This window comes from Neofelis nebulosa, chromosome 16, assembly GCF_028018385.1.
Source record: "Neofelis nebulosa isolate mNeoNeb1 chromosome 16, mNeoNeb1.pri, whole genome shotgun sequence".
Classification (NCBI taxonomy): domain Eukaryota; kingdom Metazoa; phylum Chordata; class Mammalia; order Carnivora; family Felidae; genus Neofelis; species Neofelis nebulosa.
This window is the reverse complement of record NC_080797.1, coordinates 40,517,174-40,538,315: the sequence shown is the minus strand read 5'-3', so window position 1 is coordinate 40,538,315 and position 21,142 is coordinate 40,517,174. Positions and strand designations below refer to the sequence as shown.

The 21,142-nt window shown below is 55.1% G+C and overlaps 2 protein-coding genes across 3 annotated transcripts in view; one reads left to right on the top strand and one right to left on the bottom strand.

Annotated features, from left to right (window-relative positions):
• Window positions 1-469: 469 nt before the first annotated feature.
• Window positions 470-21,142, bottom strand: part of ACSF2 (acyl-CoA synthetase family member 2) — a 35,904-nt gene continuing 15,231 nt past the window's right edge. Inside the window, exons 2-16 of the mRNA XM_058705914.1 lie at window positions 13,451-13,646; window positions 12,948-13,076; window positions 12,634-12,687; window positions 12,147-12,265; window positions 11,840-12,005; window positions 11,171-11,266; window positions 10,875-11,032; window positions 10,486-10,577; window positions 10,127-10,203; window positions 3,701-3,808; window positions 2,677-2,828; window positions 1,271-1,412; window positions 1,063-1,173; window positions 854-922; window positions 470-624 (exon numbers count right to left, since the gene is read on the bottom strand). Coding sequence (XP_058561897.1) covers window positions 574-624; window positions 854-922; window positions 1,063-1,173; window positions 1,271-1,412; window positions 2,677-2,828; window positions 3,701-3,808; window positions 10,127-10,203; window positions 10,486-10,577; window positions 10,875-11,032; window positions 11,171-11,266; window positions 11,840-12,005; window positions 12,147-12,265; window positions 12,634-12,687; window positions 12,948-13,076; window positions 13,451-13,646 — 1,720 coding nt within the window. The 3' untranslated portion in view covers window positions 470-573. The remainder of the gene's footprint in view (window positions 625-853; window positions 923-1,062; window positions 1,174-1,270; window positions 1,413-2,676; window positions 2,829-3,700; window positions 3,809-10,126; window positions 10,204-10,485; window positions 10,578-10,874; window positions 11,033-11,170; window positions 11,267-11,839; window positions 12,006-12,146; window positions 12,266-12,633; window positions 12,688-12,947; window positions 13,077-13,450; window positions 13,647-21,142) is intronic.
• Window positions 5,767-9,923, top strand: CHAD (chondroadherin). 2 transcript variants are annotated; one of them, XM_058705916.1, is made up of 4 exons: window positions 5,767-6,759; window positions 8,604-8,767; window positions 9,035-9,180; window positions 9,518-9,923. In XM_058705916.1, exons 1-3 carry the CDS (start codon window positions 5,986-5,988, stop codon window positions 9,174-9,176), a joined length of 1,080 nt encoding a protein of 359 aa, XP_058561899.1. In that variant the 5' UTR covers window positions 5,767-5,985; the 3' UTR covers window positions 9,177-9,180; window positions 9,518-9,923. The 2 variants fall into 2 exon arrangements, with proteins under 2 accessions (XP_058561899.1, XP_058561898.1); XM_058705915.1 differs by having other exon boundaries at window positions 5,923-6,759; window positions 9,426-9,923.

The window sequence follows — 21,142 nt, the reverse complement described above, 5'->3', positions numbered from 1 at the left end:
GCCCCAAGCTGTTACTGTTTAAAAAAAAAAAAAATTTAACATTTATTTTTTGAGTGACAGACACAGAGCATGAGTGGGAGAGGGGCAGAGAGAGAGAGAGGCAGTCACAGATTCTGAAGCAGGCTCCTGGCTCCACGGTGTCGGCACAGAACCCGATGGAAGGCTCGAACTCACGAACCTCGAGTTCGTGACCTGAGCCAAAGCCGGGTGCTTAACCGACTGAGCCACCCAGGCGCCCCAAGCTATTATTGTTTTAAAAAGGATACTTCTTGCTGGACTAATCTGACAACAAAGTGAAAAAGCAATGATCTGGGTTCATATCTCAAAGGGATCAAGTGAGGATTAAATGAAATAGATAATGCACACCAAAGTCAGCACCTTCGTGACAAGGAACCGGAGGGTCTGAAAGTGCCCCTCCCTTCTCCATCCCATAGCAGCTGTCAAGAGAGCACACCAGCAAGAGACCAACCAAAGAAAACAGAAGCTCTTTATGCCAAATCACAAAGACAGACAGGGGAATGTGGGAGGAGGGCAGCGACGGCCTGGGGGGATCCCCCCCACCCCCGCCCTTATTCACAGGTTTAGATGTTGTTCCATCTGCTGTCGAAGTTTGAATTTCTGGATCTAGAGGAAAAAGAACAGAGTGAGAGCCAGGCTCAGGGCCTCTGCCAACCATGGTTCCCAGCTGGCTTGGTTTGCCTGGGACTGAGGTGTTTCTTAGGGTAAAGTTGGGAAAGTTTGTGGCAAGCCAGACTCTTTTGCCCATCACAGAGGGAGGCATAGGTCGAGCCACCTGGCCTTCTGTACCTAGGATCCCAGGCCACCCTGCCCCTCTCTGGTCTCCTTTACTCACCTTTCCTGAGACAGTGAGGGGGTAGTTTGTGACAAACACGACGTATCGGGGAATCTTGAAATGGGAGATCTGCAGACCAGAGGGAGATAAAGCGTGAGGATGGGGGGGGGGGGGGAGGAGGAGGGGGCAGTGGGCTGCCTGGCTGGCTGGCAGGGAGAAGGGGTTGAAGCACAAAGCAACATCAGCATGGGGCGCGTTGAGGTTCCCACCTTCCCTTTGCAGAAAGCCTTGATCTCCTCCGCTGTAGTCTTCTCCCCCTTTTTCAGGCGAATGCAGGCACAGATTTCCTCCCCCATCCGGTCGTCCTTCACCCCCACCACCTTGCAGCGCCAGAGACAGATGTCAGCCATTGCCATGCCCATCCCTGTTTCCTGCTCCTGGGGGCTCACCTGGGCTCGCCTGGGCTGGGTGCCTCACCTGCACTTCCTGCACCTGCGGGTGTGTGTGAAAGAAATCTTCAAGCTCGGCAGGGTAGATGTTCTCACCGCCCCGGATGATCATGTCCTTGGAGCGGCCCACGATCTTGCAGAAGCCCTGATTGTCCATCACGGCGATGTCTCTGTGAGGAAAGCCCAGGGATGACCTCTCACCTCTGCCTCTTCTGACTGGCTTAGTCATCAAACATTTATTGAGCACCTATTGTGTGCCTCACACTGCCCTAGACTCTGGGGGATATGGCATAAATAAGACGTTCTGGATATACGCTTTGCGTGGCTAGCTTTTTTTTTTTCTTTTCTTTTTTTTTTTTTTTTTTTATCATTCGGGGGTCAGTTTTGTTTTTTTTTTAATTTTTTTTTCAACGTTTTTAATTTATTTTTGGGACAGAGAGAGACAGAGCATGAACGGGGGAGGGTCAGAGAGAGAGGGAGACACAGAATCGGAAACAGGCTCCAGGCTCCGAGCCATCAGCCTAGAGCCTGACGCGGGGCTCGAACTCACGGACCGCGAGATCATGACCTGGCTGAAGTCGGACGCTTAACCGACTGCGCCACCCAGGCACCCCATCAGGGGTCAGTTTAAACACGTCCACCTTAAAGAGGTTTTTTCTGGCCCCCCCCCCCAATCTAAGAGAAGCTCCTGTCCCCACCACTGCTGCTTTCTTTTCTCTGACCCTGTTTTACTGTCTTCCTGGTGTTTACCAATGTCTGAACTGATCTCTTTCGTATCTGTCTTCCTCCCCAAGACGTGTGGAAAGTCAGGGCAGGACCCTGTTCATCTTGCCTTCCCTTGGACCACCAGTGTCCAGAACAGTGCTGGCACATCGGAGGTGCACGATAAGAATTTGTTCACTCGAGGGGCGCCCGGGGGGCTCAGTCGGGTAAGGGTCCGATTTCAGCTCAGGTCATGATCTCGCGGTTCAGGAGCTTAAGCCCCACATAGGGCTCTCCGCTGTCAGCGTGGAGCCCGCTTCGGATCCCCTGTTCCCTTCTCTCTCTGCCCCTCCCCAAGCTTGTGCTGTCTCTCTCTCTCTCTCTCCCCCTCTCAAAAATAAATAAAACGCTAAAAGAAGAAGAAGGGAAAAAAGCTTTGAGAAAAAATTGTTTTTCTCAATTGACAGATGAGTCTTGGCTCAGGTTTTACAGACACCCGTATAACGCCCTGTCCTAGGCGCTCTCACCCACGCTGTGTTTGATCTTTTTGGGTGCTCTGTGCAGGGAGCACGATCGTCCTCATCTGACACATTTTGGAAATGAAGTCTCCAAGATGTGAAGGAGCCCTCTTGACAAACAAGTTCTCTTTGTGTTAGTTTGATGTTTCCAGCTAAGACTCAGGCCCTCCCCCCCCCCCCCCAGCCTCTCCTCGGCCCCCAGCTGCCTCCTCACCCTGTGTGATACCACTTGTCCTGTCCAATCGCTTCCTCAGTCTTCTGGGGCTCGCCCCAGTAGCCCAGCATGACGCAGTACCCTCGGATGCACAGCTCCCCGGACGTGTTCAGCTCGGCCAGCGTCCCCGTCTTCATGTCCACAATCTGGGCCTGGGACCGGGCAACTTCAGGCTGGGGCCTCCTGCCCTCTCGCCTCAGGATGGCGGGGGGGGGGGGGGGGGGGGGGGGCGCCTCGGGATGGGGGGAGGGGGGAGCTTCGCCTTTCCAGCCCCTGGCTCTGCCCAGCCCAATCAGTGAGAGCTGCTCTGGGTCAGCCCTCAAGGTGCAAGGGGCCCTCAAAGGGACAGGCTGCCTGGGAAACTAAGTGTTTATGCCAAGCAAAAAGACGGGCTCTGTAGAAGGCAGGGGCGGGGGGTATGGGAGAGAAAAAAACTGTGTAGGAAAAATCTCTGTGCTCTGGCTCCTCTTTGAGGCCATCCTGGCTGCCCCTGAAACAGACAGTGGGGCTTGGCAAAAACACACCTCAGACAGGAAGGGAGGCTGCGGGAGTTCAGCTGGCGGCTGCTCAAGGCCACTGTTCCAGCTCTTTCCTCTCAGGCCTTAGCCTCAGGCTCAGAAAAAGCCCTAGGCCAGGCCTGGGGAGGACCTTGCTGCTGGGGGCTCGGGGTGCTCTTGGCACCTTGAGTGAGCTGTGTGGCTGTCTGACAGAAAGAAATGGGGGTGCCCGGGTGGCTCAGTCAGTTAAGCGTCCGACTTCAGCTCAGGTCATGATCTCACAGCTCGTGGGTTCGAGCCCCGTGTCAGGCTCTGTGCTGACAGCTCAGAGCCCGGAGCCTGCTTCCGATTCTGTGTCTCCCTCCTTCTCAGCCCCTCCCCTGCTCACACTCTGTCTCCCTCTCTCAAAAATAAAGATGAAAAAAAATTTAAGAAAAGAAAAGAAAGAAAGCAATAAATGTCCCCAAGGAATGCGTCCCAGTGGAGTGATAGGAGGTGGGGTCCAAAGGTCTCCGTCTGGGGCTAACCTCTGTGTGAGGCATAATTCTGCCCACACTTTCTGCCTTCTGTTCCACAGTGTCCTCGGCGAAGTTCATGAAGGTCACGGGACTGTTCTCTGTTGTTCCGTAAGCCACCTAGAGGGTTGGGGGAAGGTGTTTGGAGGGAGCACTGGAGCTGCAGTGTGAAGGGTGAGCTACCCAGGGGGGATGTGAAGGAACCCAGGAGAAAGTGGAGGGCAGTGGGGTGATGGGAAAAGAGGCACCTCGGCAGAGAAGACTAGCTCAACTAGCAGGGGCCCCAGGTCTGAAATAAAATTGAGATCAAGGAACATTCTTTTCTAGCCAGGGCTCTCTGTTTCTTGCTTCCTGGAGCAGCCATGTGCCTGAGCCCATGGTTCCCTGCGTTCCCGATGCCCCAGCCTTCTCTCCTTCCTCCCCAGGCTGTCTCAGCACCCCCTCCCTGATTTCAGGCCGCAACATCCCCTCTCCCTCCCTTCCAAACTGAAGGTCCCATAAACTTGATGAGAAAGCCAGCCTGCATTGGCCCAGCTGGAAACTGCACAGACACAACCCACCCACCCGCCTGAAACCCCGAGATCAATGCCTGGCCTTGTGGTGGGTGACCCCGAAGCTTTGGAGAGTTTCCTGTAAATGTATTTCCATCACAATTAAAATATAGCCAGAGCAGGGTTTAAAAGCCAGTCACACACACACACACACACCCAATCCCACCCAATACTTCCAGTGGTTGGAACATCCTGAGCAACAGAAAACCAGAAGCCAACCTTGGAGGAACCTAAATACCATCAGGGAATGTTCTGAGCCAACTATGACCCCCGTCTAAGGCAACGGGTGAAAGGGGCTTAGGAGAGGGGCTAGGTACCCTGTAATCTAGGCTCCTGATCAACACAGACAACAGACCTTTGTCCATCCTCCACCCCACCCCACCCCACTCCCCACTTCCTCTGTGGTAGCTGGCACACCGCTGGGGCCCCTCCCCTCCCCCTCTCAAACCCAGACAACAGCCTCTACCAGGCAGCCCAGGGCTCCTACCCTGCCTACCTACCCTCCCCTTTCCGCAGGAATCCGGACACCATGGCTGGCAAATGGACACACAGAGACCTGGTCGGCTGGGGGACGGCTGCCCACAGGACCTAAGCTGTCCAGAGCTGATCGCTGGTAGCCAGGACCTGACCCCCCTCCCCCCCACCTCGCCATAGTCCTGGGGCCACTGCCCAGGTGTGGCCTCTGCCAAGTACACCTTGGCGCCACTCTGGCCGCCACCCTGAGAGACCCCTCAGGGGCAGGTCCTGACCGCCGGCGGTGGGGATGAGGAGATGGAGATATTTTAGGGAAATGAAGGAGGGGGTCGGGGAGAGATGGTGTGACTGTGCTGGTTCAGTTGTCCCCGCTCCGCGCCTGTGGTCTTCAGGTGTGTTTGCGAGTTCTACGGGTCACCCCCCGCCCTCCAGTCCCCGCCCCTGTTCCCACATTTCTGGTTAGCCTTCAGCAGTGGAAAAACGGGATGGGAGTGCAGGGGACAGAAACTCAAGCCCAGGACTGGGCGAGAGGGGCCAGAGACCACACCCCAAGGGTGGGGAAGGAGCGCCCGTCGCCTTGGGGTTGGCCGGCCGGAAGGGGGAGCCCGACGCCAGCGCGGCTCGCACGCTCGGCCGGCGCCGCACAAGAGTGCTATTAAAGCGCCGCCGGCCGGCCTGCCGACCGCGGCGAGACTCGCGTCCGGCTGTCAGGCCCCGCTTCCTCCCTCCCCAGGGCCAGGGCTCCGCGCCGAGCGAGTATTGGGGGGGGGGGGGCGGGGGGGCGGCTTTCAGGCGCAAACTTGAGCAAACAAATACGTTCGGGAACGCCTCCACTCTCCGGTGTGAACTTGGGGCTCTGGATGCACTCGTATCCCCCAACCCCCCCCAAAGGATGGGGAAAGGAGATGCTGGGCGGGGGAGCGGGAAGGGTCGGGAGAGAGGCAGGATCTGAGAGAGCAGGGAGAAAGGGGCCAGGGGCCAGGACGAGGCTCTGGGGTCACGGTCCCAGCCCCCCCCCCCCCCCACCTCGCACGGTCGCCAGCTGGGGGCAGGGCCCCGCCCCTCCCCGTCGAGGGCGGGGGCGCATCCCTGGGCGGGAGGGAGTTAAGCCCGGTGGCCTGGATGCTCCACGTAGAAGCTGGCTCCGGCTGCAGGCTGCGGTCAGGGCCACCGTATAAATAGGGCGGGAGACCGGAGTGCCCAGGACTTGCCGCTGCCCGCGCCCCGCCGCCGCCGCTGCCCCCCGGCCCCCCGGCCCCCCGGCGTCCGGCCATGGCCCGTCCGTTGCTCTTGCTCAGCCTCGGCCTCCTGGCCGGCCTGCTGCCGGCGCTGGCCGCCTGCCCCCAGAACTGCCATTGCCACGGAGACCTGCAGCACGTCATCTGTGACAAGGTGGGGCTGCAGAAGATCCCCAAGGTGTCAGAGAAGACCAAGCTGCTCAACCTACAACGCAACAACTTCCCGGTGCTGGCCGCCAACTCGTTCCGGGCCATGCCCAACCTCGTGTCGCTGCACCTGCAGCACTGCCAGATCCGCGAGGTGGCCGCCGGCGCCTTCCGAGGCCTCAAGCAGCTCATCTACCTGTACCTGTCCCACAACGACATCCGTGTGCTGCGCGCCGGCGCCTTCGACGACCTGACGGAGCTCACCTACCTCTACCTGGACCACAACAAGGTGACCGAGCTGCCCCGGGGGCTGCTCTCCCCGCTGGTCAACCTCTTCATCCTGCAGCTCAACAACAACAAGATCCGCGAGCTGCGCGCTGGCGCCTTCCAGGGCGCCAAGGACCTGCGCTGGCTCTACCTGTCGGAAAATGCGCTCACTTCGCTGCAGCCCGGCGCTCTGGACGACGTGGAGAACCTCGCCAAGTTCTACCTGGACAGGAACCAGCTGTCCGGCTACCCCTCAGCTGCCCTCAGCAAGCTGCGGGTGGTGGAGGAGCTGAAGCTGTCCCACAACCCCCTGAAAAGCATTCCCGACAATGCCTTCCAGTCTTTCGGCAGATACCTGGAGACCCTCTGGCTGGACAACACCAACCTGGAGAAGGTGAGCTGCCAGCTGCGGAGCTCTGCCCGGGCTCCTTTTCTGCCTCGAGGCCCAGGGATCCAGGGCCACAGCCGGGCACCGTCCCTTCTCCCCTAAAATTGCTTCTGTCTCTCTGGCTGTCTCCAAGGTGAGGAGCTTTGCCACCTCTGTTCCTCATCTTGTCACATCCTCACCCCTGTCCCTAGTCTCAGCCACCGCCCTCCTAGGATTCCTACTTACGGACAGAGTTGGGGCTGCCCTGGCCCCTCGGTTGGCCCCTGGGAGGCACATCCAGTGCTCCCCAACCCCCTGCTGTGTGCAGGAGCCACCTCTTCCTGTTGGGCCCTTCCATCCCTCCTCTGCTGTTTTTTTCCTGTCTCCAGCAGGCCTACCACCCCATAAAGGAAGGTTTGTTTATTGAGAAGGTTTCCAGAGGAGTTGGGCAAATCAGGCCCACAAAGAGACCCTGTTCTTGGTGGGGGGAGGGGGGGGATTGCATGTGTGCAAAAGTGGGGTGGGGGGCTGGGGGGTGAAGGGAAAGCAAGTAGCTGAGGAAGAAGACCTCCTCCATGCCCCCCAGAGGCCCTGGCGGATGTCCCCCCCCACCCCGCCCCACCTCCCAGTTCACACACAGACACACTCCGCTGCGTTCTCAAGTTCATTTCAACGGAGGGGGCCCAGGAACTAGGGGTTTCCCCAGGTTGCAGGGATGGCCCCATGCGCTCTGCCAAGGGACAAAGGCAAGAGCCCCATGACACTGTCAGCCTTTGGCACAGGACTCCGGGTGTCTCCATACAGGGAAGACTGGCTGGGCCGCACTGTCCCCCAGACCACTGACTGCCCTTTGCCCACCGCAGTCACCAGACCCGTCTCCTGGCTGCATCCTTGCTCAGCCCATCCTCCCCCGTGATACCCAGGTGGGGTTGCCTTGGGTGGCGGTGGAATCTCTCCGTGGGACTGGAAAATCACTCTGGTACAGGGGCTTCGGCCAGGAGGTTTGGGCGAGGACCAAGGCAAGGTGTAGAAGACCGTCATCAGAACAGTCTGGTTACCAGGGAACTTCGCACCCCTCCCTGAGCCACAGAGATGAGGGCAGAATCATACCTGGATGGCAGCCAACTTTGTCTGGGTGGATGCGGCCCGCCCTTCTTCAGCCCCGGCCCCTGCAGACATGAAGTCGGATTTCCCTGTGGGCCACCGGTGCCAGAGTGGCCTTTTAGTGGGTCGCAGAGCAGGGCAGTAGGGGCTGATCTGGGGCGGGGGCGGGGGGGGGGAAGGGGGCGGTGCGGCCAGGCAGGACTGTGATGCCTGGGCCAAGAGGCGGGCACCAATAGAATGTTTCCTCTGGAGCCGTCCAGCCTGGCCAAAGGCTCCACCAAAGAGGCTCCACAAATAGCATCTGGCAAGCAGTGAGGGAGCAGTGAGGACAGAGCTGGGGGAAGTCCCAGGACCCTGGGGCTGCGGGGAGCCTGGGCCCACTGCCCATCCCACCAAACACTGACCAGCTTCACCGTGTGCCAACGCAGGCCGCTGGAGCCAAACTCTGGCTGCTTCCCCAGGCCCAGTGTTTGTGCAGGGAGTGTGATGCCAGGGGAAGAGGAGCTGGGTGTGGTCCTGCAGCTACTGTTTACTCTCTAGTGTGACCCTGGGCAAGAGACTTGCCCTCCCCCCCCCCCCCCTTAGCACGCCCAAACCCGCCCCCCATCTGCATTTTGGAAATAACACCACCTATCTCAATCGGTGGCTGTATGGCTTAGGTCATCTGAGACAATTTAGCCTCAGGAGCCACCGCTGTGGGACCTTAGAGCTGGGAGAGGCTGGACACCGGGGCTGGGGTCCTCACTCACGTCCACCTCACTCCCCAGTTCTCGGACGGTGCTTTCCTGGGTGTGACCACGCTGAAACACATCCACCTGGAGAACAACCGCCTGAACCAGCTGCCCTCCAACTTCCCCTTTGACAGCCTAGAGACCCTCACCCTCACCAACAACCCCTGGAAGTGCACCTGCCAGCTCCGGGGTCTTCGGAGGTGAGAACACCCCCATGCTACCCGCTGTGACCTGCCCTCATGGGATGGAGTGGAGGCACACTGGCCCTGCAGTACGACGTCTGGGGCACATGTCCTAGATCTGCTACCTAACAGGTGTGGGCCCTAGGAGTTTGTAAAATGAAGCTGACAGTTCCAGGCTATCCTAGAGATAAGTTGATCTTGGCCCCCTGGCTCATTGTCCCCTCCCCCCGCGCCCCCCCCCCCCGCCATCTCTCCCCCAATCCCAGCGACTCTCTGTCTCTCTAGGTGGCTGGAAGCCAAGGCTTCCCGCCCTGATGCCACTTGCGCCTCACCCGCCAAGTTCAAAGGCCAGCATATCCGTGACACCGATGCCTTCCGCGGCTGCAAGTTCCCCACTAAGAGGTCCAAGAAAGCCGGCCGCCATTGAACAGGTGGGGCACGGGTGGGTAGCTCTCCTATTCCCCTCTCCGGAGATTCTAGCAAGTGAGGAGGGGGGGTCCCAGGATACTCTGTGCCCACAGAGGGGCATGCATACTCTCCATTTGTGCAGGGAGAGGAGGGGAGGACTGGGGCTCCCCTCTAAAGGAGAAAATGATGCTGCCTGGGACTCCCATCATTCTCTGCAAGCCTTGTCAAGGCTATCGGGCTTCTGACGCTGAACCTTGCCTCACTGCAGGTCCTGACTCAGCCGGTCCTGGTGACCGGCCTCTGCCTCCAGCTGGAGAAACTACTGACCTTCCCATCTCTGATCCCCACCTCTCCCCACAGCCTCTGCTGATGCACAGAGCTGTTCACACCTAGACACGTCCTGGCAGGGGGACTCGGGCACTCCAGCACGAACCCAGCTCCCCCTGACGGTGAGAGCTCCATCACGCCTGGCCCCACCGCCACGGCTCCTCTCAGAGAAGCTATTGCCAAGACCCCAAGTCCTTCAGAACCAGAACCCGAATCCTCCTTCCCTTTGCTCCCCTGGCCTTGCCCTTTGGAAACGAATACCAGATCTTTGCCCTACTCCTTTCTTCCAGAAAGGGTCTTGAGCCCATACCCCAACTCCGCCAGCCCCCTGCCTGCCAGGACACTCTAGCGGGATACTGGTGCTTTGCCGCATACCCTCCCATGCTGCCCTTCTCTTCCAGATTTCCATAAATATAAATTTATGTATGTGTAATATTTACTCCCCTGTCACCTGTTTCTATGACTCGCCAGCTGCTGATGAGGTCAGACTGCACTTTCTCACATCTGCTTTCTGGAAGGAGGGCCAACCGAGAGGGTCTTCCTTGGAGATCTGGCCCGAGCTCATCCCTACAGACACCAGTCTGTTCTCACCCCGGGCCTGGCCTGCCCCCTGCCCGCAGCCCCAGCCCAGCGGCCACTCACCACCAGCTCCTTCATGTTTAGCTTGTCGATGATGGCTCGGATCAGCTCTGGGGGTGCGGGGGACCCAGCAATCACACCTGAATCAGAGAGAAGACTGACACAGCTCCCTGCTTCACCAGGCCCTGTGGACCCCCTCACCTACAGCTCCTTCTAGAGCAGAACATTCCCCTCTTGCCCTTGACCCTGGACTTGTTCCTACACCTGGCACTTGGCCTTGGGCTGGTGTCCAAAGACACTGGGGATTTGCCTCCCTCCCACCCGCTTTCCTGCAATGTCTTGTTGCCTCCTAAATAAGAGATTGGGCACATATCTAGCTCATCAGGTCAATCCTGGCTTGGCTACCCTTGGTCCTACCCCACCTCCACACATGGACGAGATGTCGTAACTGGAGAAGTCTGGCTGGTTCAGAATGTCCACGAACATTGTGGGGGTGCCGTACAGGATGGTGCCTCTGTATAAGATGGGGGGAGTCTCAGAATCAGGCTTGGAAGTGGAAGGGATCTCCCTCTTCTTACCCACCCCACCCTGAACCCCCCCAGGAAGGGCCAAGGCTGTATATGTGGGAAACAGGAAGGAGGCAGGAACCTCTTTGGAGGCAGGAACTCATCCTCCCCTGGGAGTCCCCCACTACCCCTGTCTCCATTTCTCTGGGCTGAAGCAGGCACACATCTCAGAAAGGGATCAGAGCCCCGGAGTGAGGAATCGGAGGGTCTCATCAGCCCCTGGGGGGCTACCCACTGATGCCCACCTCTCTTTGCTGATGGCCTCCAGCGCCTTCTTGCCATCAAAGGTCGGACAGGGTAGGATGAGGGTAGCACCATACATTAGGCTCACCATCGTGCCCCCCACAGAACCCAGGCAGTGGTACAGGGGGCTGGGCAGGATGATCCGTAACTCCTCTGACGTCTGGAAACGGAGGCAGAAAGCTGGTTCTACCCTGGAGCCAGAAGTGCCCCCTCAAACCCCACCCCCAGCCAGTTCCACTAGCCAGCAGGGGGAGCCCAACAACCCCACCCCCTGCAGGGCCTGGGCTAGCCCCCTCACCTTTAGGTGCAGCCTCAGCCGATCCCCTATCATGTTGGAGTTGTTGACAATGTTGTAGTGGGAGAGTGTGGCCCCCTTGGGGCTGCCTGTCGTCCCCTGATAAGACAAGCAGGTGACGCTTGGCTCCTGCTCCCCATGTCCTTCCCACCCTGGGCCACCATATGGGAGAGCACCGGACCGGGAGTCAGGAGACCAGGACCAGTGTCCCTGATCCATTCATTCATTGAACGTGTGTTCACAAAGGTATACCATGTGCCCGCACGGTGCCGGGTGTGAGGATCCAGAAATGTGGAAGATAAGGTCTCTGTTCTTATGCCACTCATCAAGTGGCTCAGAGAACTCTGGCCCAGCGGCAGATTCCCTCTCTGGGCCTCAGTTTCCTCATCTACTAAATGAGGAGGCACATCGGTCAGCTCTGGCCTGACGTGGCCCAGTGCACCTGCCTCCCTGCTGAGGAAGAGAGGGCCGGGGGAGGGGGGGGGGGGCATGTGACAAGGACGCCAGTTGGCGATGTTTCCCGGGGCCGAGAGGACAGCTAGGGCCGGCCCCAGAAGAGTGTCTGCGCCCTGGGCCTCTTCTGTCATCTCCTCATTCTTGGGGAAGGGTCACAGGGGCGGGCAGGGGTTAGCAGGCCAGCCGGGGCTTGGGGCCTGGAGACCGCTGCCCTACCGAGGTGAACTGGATGTTGATGGGGTCGTGGCAGGACAGGAACTGCTGGGTGTACCGCAGCCGGGCCAGATGCCGCTCTGTGCTTCCAGCTGCCACCACCTCATCAAGGAGCAGGGTCCCCGGCAGAGGGTCGTCCACCGAGATGACTGTGGTCAGGTCTGGGAGCCTGCGGGGAGGGAGGGTAGTGAGAATCAGGGGCTGAGGGAAGGCCCAGGGAGACACCAGTCTCATCCCTGGGGGGTGGGAGGGGATCGGGGGGCCAGGGGGCCACACCACGCGCCCCCTTCCCAGTGTGGGAAAGCCCCACCTCTGACTCTTCAAGGCCCCCGGCTGGGCCTTCTCCAACTCTGGGCAGATCTGCTTCAGGATGTTGTAGTATTGCTGGGTCTTGAACTGCTTGGGGAATGTGACGGCTTTGCAGCCTACCTGTGGAGGGGGAGCCCCCCGCCCCCCTGGTCAGCTGGGAGCTCCAGGCGGGGGCTCCGGGCTAGTTCTCACTAACAGTGACTCCTTCTCACACACACACACACGCCACCACCCCGACACACGCAGGTGCCACACACACGCCAGCTCACACGCCTATTGCCTCCAACACACCTGTGCCGACCCCGGGACACACACGCCAGCCTTGGGTCTGACCGACCACCCTCTCCTCCCCGCGCTGCAGACCTGAAGACGGACAGACTCTGGGTGTCGCACACCTGTGCGTGGCCTCTCTGACCGCCCCCGCCCCCCCCCCATCATCCCCCTGGTTGGCTGGCTGGCCAGCCCCCTCCCCCAGGAGCGGGTTCTACCTTCTTGAGGGCATACTCCAACTCCATAGCCTGGTAAGCTGGGTTCACAGACACCTAGTGGAGACAGTGAGGGTATGTCAGTGAGTGTCTCGGCCAGACCCTGTCCCTCCCGCTGCCTCTCCACTCTCAGGAGGCACAGAAACACCATGCCGTCAGAGGCAGTGCCCTACCCATCCAGGCCTCCTTGGGGGGCTTCGGAAGAAAGCACTACGCGGTCTGAAACCAGTCAGGCACTGGTTCGGTTTGGGGGCCAAGGAGCTGGGGGACTCCCCGTGAATTCTGCACCCCCTACATACCCAGTTGTTCCCGCTCACCAGAATGATGCCTGCCTGAGCGGTGGCCAGCTGCATGAGCACCCACGCATAGGAGTTGGGTCCCCACATGCCCAGCCGGTCGCCCTTGCGGAGGCCGATACTCAGGAGCCCAGAAGCAGCTTTGTCCACCTGGTGTAAATAGAGCACAAGGGGTGAGACGTGGGCGAGCCGGAAGGGGCCCTGACTCCCACCTCAGCCCTTGGCCCAGGGGTTGTCACCGAAACCACCTGGGAGCAAGGGACAGGCAGATTCCCAGGCCTCAGTGGGCCTGGATGGGGCCTGGGAATGTGCACTGTGAACAAGCAGCCCAGGAGTGAGTGATGCAGGTGACCTCGGGCCCCTTCTGCCTCAGCCCTGTCCCCTTCTCCTGCCATCCCTTGGGGTTCTCAGGCAGCCCCCTCACCCTGCCCCATAGCCAGGTGCTGCCCTGAGGGCTCCACCCAGCCAGTGCAGCCTGGGGGGCTAGCACCTGCTGACTTCGAGGGTTCAAGATCAGGACCCACCTCCTCCTTGAGCTGGGCAAAGGTCAGCCTGATGTTCTCCTGCGGGACGACCAAGGCCTCCCGGTCGGGGACCCTCTGTGCTATGGCTTCCAGGCACTGCCCCACAGTCTTGTTGATAAGACGCTGTCTTGTGAGGCCCTGGATGTAGCTGAGGCCTCCGACGGGCAGGGGGACAGTGCGATCTGCCCCTGCGGAGCTGTGGGGAGAGGGGCGATGGACTCCGCTGTGCCAGGCCAGGCCGCTCTGGCACCAGGGGCTGGCACACCCGGCCGGGAGGTAGACTGCTCACAGCGTGCACAAGTGCCCGCCCCTGCCCCATCCCCGACCCGATAGAAAGGCTCAGTTATTCTGCAACTCTAAAGCTGTACTCAAAAAAAACTCTGAGCGCCTGGGTGGTTCAGTCGGTTAAATGTGGGAGTGTAACAGGTCTCAGACCCTGTTCCCATCAGAGAGGGTGTGGTGTGGGGCCTGAGGGCCGATGTTGGCCAATTCAGTGCTGCAGCTGCTATGCTAAAAGGACCACGTGTCCCTTTTGTTGATTGACTGCTTGTGTCTTGTAGGGGAGAGTCTGGGGCAAGAACAAGGTATGCAGGATAGAGGGGAGCCACACTGGATTTCCCCATAAATGGGAGAGGAAGTCGCTGCCACCTTGCAGGAGGGTGGGTCACGAGGCAGGCAGACTGGGAAGCTGAGGGGACCCGCTGCAGCTCTGTGGGGAGCAAAGGAGCACTAGGCTGGGATCGGGGGTCTGAGGGCTCCTCCCGAGTACGCTGCTGGCTGGGTGGGCAACCGACACAGTCACCTTTGGTGTCCCATGTCACCTCCACGGAACATCTCTGCTTTCAGCTACTGGGACAGTTCCTTGGGATCCTGTCTGCTCAGGGACTTCAGTTCTCTCCCGTTCTGCAGCTGGACAGAGCTGGGAGGCATCTGTACCTTCTCAGAGGTCCTGGTGGGTAAAGCCCTTGTTGTCTTGGCTGTGACTTGAATAAAACACTCTATGCCAGCTTCTCTTCCTGCCTCTTTCTCCTGCCTCCTGCCTCCTAGCATTACAAACCACCTGCAGCCTTGTTCTCAGGGGCATCAGGAAAAGACACAGGATTTCTCCTCTCTAGGCCTCAGCTTCCCCACCTAGGAGTAGTCTGAGGCCTGGATCGGTGGTTATTCTCAAGTGAAAGGGGATACTATGTAAATGACCCAGTTAATCTTATCAAAGGATTGTGGCCAGCCACGTAGGCCAAGTGGTTCCTGCAGGTGTACTGGGGGCAGAAAACAGCCCAGACAGCAGGGCTATAAAATCCTATGAGGCCCCACACCCTACTATCCCTAGGCTGACCAACCTAAAATACTGTTGAGCGGGCTCCCAGTGGCCACTATGACACCCCTCAAAAGGGATTACACGCCCCAAATCCCTACGTCACAGGCAAGCAGCGGAGGGCATGCATTTTTGCCCACTGGGAAACAAGTGTGCCTTCTTCCTTTGGGTTTGCCAAAAGTGATAGTTGCAAGAACAAGCATGTGGAGAACTTGCTTAAGAAGAAAACGAACACAGGGTTACTAAGTAGGAAGAGAGAGACAGAGACAGGGAGGCACAGTAACAAACTTCATCTTGAGGTTCTGAATCCCTAGGCCCGGCCACAGGTGATGCCTGCCTTCCTCTGGACTTTCCACTGTCAAAGGGCAATAAATTCCCTCTTTAAATTTAAGCCAGTTTCCGGAAGGGGGGGGTGGCGGGTGGGGAATGCCAAATTCCATTTGCAACAAGGAGGAAGCTGGAGGACATCATGCTAAGTGAAATAAGCCACACTCGGAAAGACAAACATTGCCCGATCTCACTTATTCGTGGACTCTAATAAATCAGCAAACAAACCAAAATAAACTTAAGCCAGTCTGAGTTACGTTTCTGTTGCTTATAACGGATACATCCTAATATACCTACAGTTTTCAGGTTCAGTGGATAACCAGTGCCCTTGAAGGCCTGGCAGGCAGCCTCCCACAGCCCAGCATCGGGTTCAGGAGGCAGCCAAGGGAAAATCTCAGGCACTTTAAAGGTTTTGTTCTCAACAAAACATAACAGGTTTCCTCTTATCCTCAAAGTTGACCACTGTCCTTGGTTCGGAACCCGGGTTTCTACTCATTCAACCATAGATTTCAGACCAGAGAGTGGCCTCCTGGAAATTCTAGTTGGCAGATCAACAGGTTGGTTTATGTGCAAAAAATTCCCCCCAAAACTAGGGCTCCTGGGTGGCTCAGCCGGTTAAGTGGCCGACTTCAGCTCAGGTCATGATCTCACGGTCTGTGTGTTCAAGCCCTGCGTCAGACTCTGTGCTGACAGCTCAGAGCTTGGAGCCTGCTTCAGATTCTGTGTCTCCCTCTCTCTCTGCCCCTCCCTCACTTGCACTCTGTCTCTCTCTCAAAAGTAAATCAACATTAAAAAATTAAAAAAAAAAACAAAAACCCAGAAAAATCCATTTCAATTGTCACATATGTTATATCCTTTATCTTCATAGCAGTGCTGATAAGTGCAAAGGCCCCCAATAGGTCCTTGTCCTTAAGAAACCACCCTCAGGGAGTTTAGTTGGCCATGGCCATGTGGAACAGAAACCACATTCCCAAGTTTCCCTTGCAGGTGGTCTGGCCCAAAGGTGAAGGTGTGGATTTAAAGAGAGGTACTAGGTGCAACTTCCCTTAAAGGAAAGGGGCATCTTCTCTTTTCCTTTCCCACCGGCTGGAGTGCCATCTGCGACAGGAAGGGAATGGCAGAGACAAAGAGGCTGGAGCCTTGACGGGGGGCATACTGTGCCGCCGAGCCTCCACAAGGTGGCTGTCACACAGGACGCAGAAAAAGAAACTCCCATCTCCTCAAAGCCACAGTGAGAGTGGGTTTCTCTGACATATGCTAAGCAAATCCTAATATGTACAGGTGGGAAGCATGAACTGCCATCCTATAGGTAAAGAGAGTGAAATGCACAGAGCCCAAGTAGGTGAGTCTGTAGCCGGTAAGTCAGCGAAACCGCCCCTGGAACACACATCGGGGAGGAAGGAGTGGGTGGGCAATTCTGTTCTTTAGGCTTTGCATGTGTCCCCCCAGACTGTCTAGTCTCCATTTTGTTTTTTTCCACCACTGTTTACTCATTGAACTCAGGAACCTGGGACCGGAGCAGGGCAGAACAGAGGTGGGAACAGGTGCTCCTCCAGAGGACTTATGAATTCTAGAAACTCGTATGAATGCAGTTTGCTCATAAAGGTAAGAACCACCCAACCTTTCGAAACTCCAAGCGCAAACAATTGATTCTACTCTCCTCTTTCCTCGAACACACCCCAAGGGCCTTGGGCAAAAAGGGGCAGCCACTTCTTTTTCTTTTATTGTTTCTTCTTTAAGTAGGCTCCACACCCCAGCAGAGTCCAACCCAGGGCTTGAATTCACAAACCTGAGATCAAGACCTGAGCTGAGATCAAGAGTAGGACACTTAACTAAATGAACCCCCAGGCACTCCGTCTTTTTCTGTTCTTCTTCTTCTTTTTTTTTTTTAACGTTTATTTATTCTTGAGAAGGAGACAGAGCATGAGTGGGGAGGGCAGAGAGAGAGAGAGAGAGAGAGAGAGACAGAATCTGAAGCAGGCTCCAGGCTCTGAGCCGTCAGCACAGAGCCTGACGCAGGGCTCAAACTCAAGAGCCAGGAAATCAAGACCTGAGCCGAAGTTGGACGCTTAACCGACTGAGCCACCCAGGCCCCCCTTTCTTTTTCTGTTCTTTTTTTTTTTTTTTAATGTTTATTTATTTCTGAGAGAGAGAGACAGAGCATGGGCAGGGGAGGGGCAAAGAAAGAGCGAGACACAGAATCCAAAGCAGGCTCCAGGCTCCGAGCTGTCAGCACAGAGCCCGACGCAGGGCTAGAACCCGCAGACAGTGAGATCATGATCTGAGCCAAAGTCAGACACTCAACCGACTGAGCCACCCAGGTGTCCCTCTTTTTCTGTTCTTAAACAGAGTGGCAGACACACCATCTAAACCTGAAAAAGACAATAGAGACTTGGTTTAAGAAGTTGTGGCTTTTGTTTGTTATTATTATTATTTTTAACATTTTTATTTATTTTTGAGAGCCCAAGAGAGACAGAGTGCGAGCGGGGGAGGGGCAGAGAGAGCGGGAGACACAGAATCCGAAGCAGACTCCAGGCTCCAAGCTGTCAGCACAGAGCCCGACGCGGGGCTTGAACCCACAGACAGTGAGATCATGATCTGAGCCGAAGTCAGACGCTCAACCAACTGAGCCACCCAGGCGCCTCTGTTATTAATATTTTTAACGTCTGAGTGGGAAGCTTAATGAGTCAGAGGAGGAGAGCCAGCAGTTCCTGTGGCTTCCAACTCAAAGAACTAAAGTCGAATGGTCTCCCCACCATCAGCAGTTACCCATGGCTAAGCAGAGGATTCCCCTTCTGACATATTGTCAGAAGGTCAGTAGTAGTGTCTCATATTTACATCCTTTTACATCATTTTACCATGTCTCATCATCACAAGAATGGTGAGTACAATACAGGGAGATATTTTGAGAGAGACCATCCACGTAATTTTTATTACAGTGTATTGTTATAATTGTTCTTTTATTATTATTGTTGTTAATCTCATACATGACTAACTTGTAAATTAAACCTTACCATAGGTATGTCTCCATAGGAAAAAAACGTTGTATATATATATATTTTGGTGCTAGCTGTGGTTTTAGGTGTCCACTGCGGGTCTTGGAACATATCCCCCATGGATAAGGAGAAACTACCGTAAATATTTAGTGAGGCCTTCAGCTACTTGGGTTGGGCGTCCTAAAACACATAAATGAGGCAGGTGGGAGCCGTGAAAAACCGGAGACAAAGCCCCACCTAAAGGTGTCCTTGGAGAGTTGCACTTGAGAATTCAGGTGAGAAGTCAGGAAATGAGGATTTTTCTTTTATTCTCTTGACCTTTTATTGTTGGCAACGAACGTGTTCACTGTTTTATCCCCAAGTGCCTCACAGTGCCTGGAATGTAAGAGGTGTTCAACGGAATGACCAAATGAGTGAATTATAGATAATGCTCCTAACAACCCAACGAAAAAAAAAAATGAGTGAAGGACTTGAGTGGACGTTTTTCCAAAGAAGATATTTGGCCCACAAGCATGTGAAATGCGAACGAAAAGTGACACACCCTAGGGAGGCGAGAATCAAACAACGCAAAATAACAAGTGATGGCCACATGTGGAGACCCTGGAGGCCTTGTGCACAGCTGGTGGGAATGTAAAATGGTGCAGCCAAGGTGCAAGCCAGGTGGGTGCTTCTCCAAAAAGTTAAAACACAGAATTAGCAGATGACCCAGCAATTCCAGTCCTAAGTATCTATCTACCCGGAAGAACTAAAAACGGGGACTCAAACAAACACTTGTACCTAAATGCTCCCAGCAGCACTATTCACAATAGCCAAGGATGCAAACAACCCGTTGGTTCCAGCAACGGGATGAGTGGATACACGGAACGTGGACGGTCTACCCAATGGAATATTATTTGGCCATAAAAAGGAAACGTATTGACATCCGCTACAACGTGGGTGAACGGCGAAAATATTATAGTAAGCAAAAAAGGCCGGACACAGAAAGCCACATATTGTATAAGTCCGTACATATGACATGTTGAGGAGGAGGAAAGGCAAATCTACAGAGACAGGAAGTAGATTCAGTGGTTGCTTAGGGCTGAGGGGAAGGAAGGGTCCAGAGTTGATAGCGAAGGGAATGGGGTTTCTCTTTGAGGTGAGGGAAATGTTCTAAAATTTACTGTGGTTTGGGTGCACATATTCATGACTGTACTAAAAACTGTGGAACTGTATACTTTAAAAAGCAACATAGGGGGCGCCTGGGTGGCGCAGTCGGTTAAGCGTCCGACTTCAGCCAGGTCACGATCTCGCGGTCCGTGAGTTCGAGCCCCACGTCGGGCTCTGGGCTGCTGGCTCGGAGCCTGGAGCCTGTTTCTGATTCTGTGTCTCCCTCTCTCTCTGCCCCTCCCCCGTTCATGCTCTGTCTCTCTCTGTCCCAAAAATAAATAAAAAACGTTGAAAAAAAAAAATTAAAAAAAAAAAAAAAAAAAAGCAACATAGAGGGGCACCTGGGTGGCTCAGTCGGTTCAGCGTCCGACTTCAGCTCAGGTCATGATCTCACGGCTTGCAAGTTCGAGCCCCACATCGGGCTCTGGGCTGACAGCTCAGAGCCTGGAGCCCGCTTCAGATTCTGTGTCTCCCTCTCTCTCTGACCCTCCCCCATTCATGCTCTGTCTCTCTCTGTCTCAAAAATAAATAAACATTAAAAAAAAATTTTTTTAAGGGGCGCCTGGGTGGCTCAGTCAGTTAAGCGTCCGACTTCGGCTCAGGTCATGATCTCACGGTCCATGAGTTCGAGCCCCGCGTCGGGCTCTGTGCTGACAGCTCAGAGCCTGGAGCCCACTTCAGATTCTGTGTCTCCCTCTCTCTCTGCCCCTCCCCCGTTCATGCTCTGTCTCTCTCTGTCTCAAAAATAAATAAACGTTAAAAAAAAAATTAAAGGGGCGCCTGGGTGGCGCAGTCAGTTAAGCGTCCGACTTCAGCCAGGTCACGATCTCGCAGTCCGTGAGTTCGAGCCCCGCGTCAGGCTCTGGGCTGATGGCTCGGAGCCTGGAGCCTGTTTCCGATTCTGTGTCTCCCTCTCTCTCTGACCCTCCCCCGTTCATGCTCTGTCTCTCTCTGTCCCAAAAATAAATTAAAAACGTTGAAAAAAAAATTTAAAAAAAAATTTAAAAAAAAATTTTAAAAATAAAAAGCAACGTAGACACTTCCACTCATAAATACGTATTCAGCAGAATTCATGCGTGTGCTCACCAAACGACAGGTCTGAGGATGTTTGCGTTATTTCCAATATGAAAACTACCTAAACACCCACCAGCCGTGGAACAGATACATAAATGGTGATTTCTTATTTGCGATGTTATATAGTAATGACAGCAAATGAACTATGACTACACCCAGTAATGTGGGTGAAACTCACTTAAAAAAGTTAAAGAAGCCAGATAGAAAAAGGTATATACTGTCTGATTCCATTTATCTTTTTTTATATTTTGTAAATATAAATTTTATATTTTATATTATATTTTATATTCTTTATATTTATATTATATTTATATATAAATATATAATATTTAATATAGATTTATATATTTAATATATATTAAATTAAATATATTTATATATAATATTTATATTGTATTATATTTATATTGTATATTTTATATTATATAAATATATTTTATATTTACTTACTTTGCGGGCGGGGAGAGAGAATGAGTGGGGGAGGGGCAGAGAGAGAGGGAGAGAAAGAATCCCACGCAGGCTCTGCACTGGCAGCACGGAACCCCACTGGGAACTTGAACTCACGAACTGTGAGATTTCGACCTGAGCTGAAATCAAGGGTCGGTCGTTTAACTGACTGAACCACCCACGCACGTGCCCTGGATTCCACGTATAGGCACAAAACAGGCAAAGCTAATCTAAGCTGCTGGAAATCAGGAGAGCGGCCAAATGGGTGTTGGTTATATGGGTGTGTAGAGTTCATAGAAAATTTGCTAAAGGGAGTGCTTCAAACGTGTACTTTTCTGAATCTGTGGTATACTTCAATACAAAGTTTGAAAGAAAGCTCTCCTAGGG

Bases quoted from the DNA above. Each gene is read 5' to 3' on its own strand.
- CHAD (XM_058705916.1), top strand. From the start codon at position 5,986: ATGGCCCGTCCGTTGCTCTTGCTCAGCCTCGGCCTCCTGGCCGGCCTG. The intron at 6,760-8,603 runs GTGAGCTGCCAG...CTCACTCCCCAG, and splicing joins ACAACACCAACCTGGAGAAG to TTCTCGGACGGTGCTTTCCT. The intron at 8,768-9,034 runs GTGAGAACACCC...CTGTCTCTCTAG, and splicing joins CAGCTCCGGGGTCTTCGGAG to GTGGCTGGAAGCCAAGGCTT.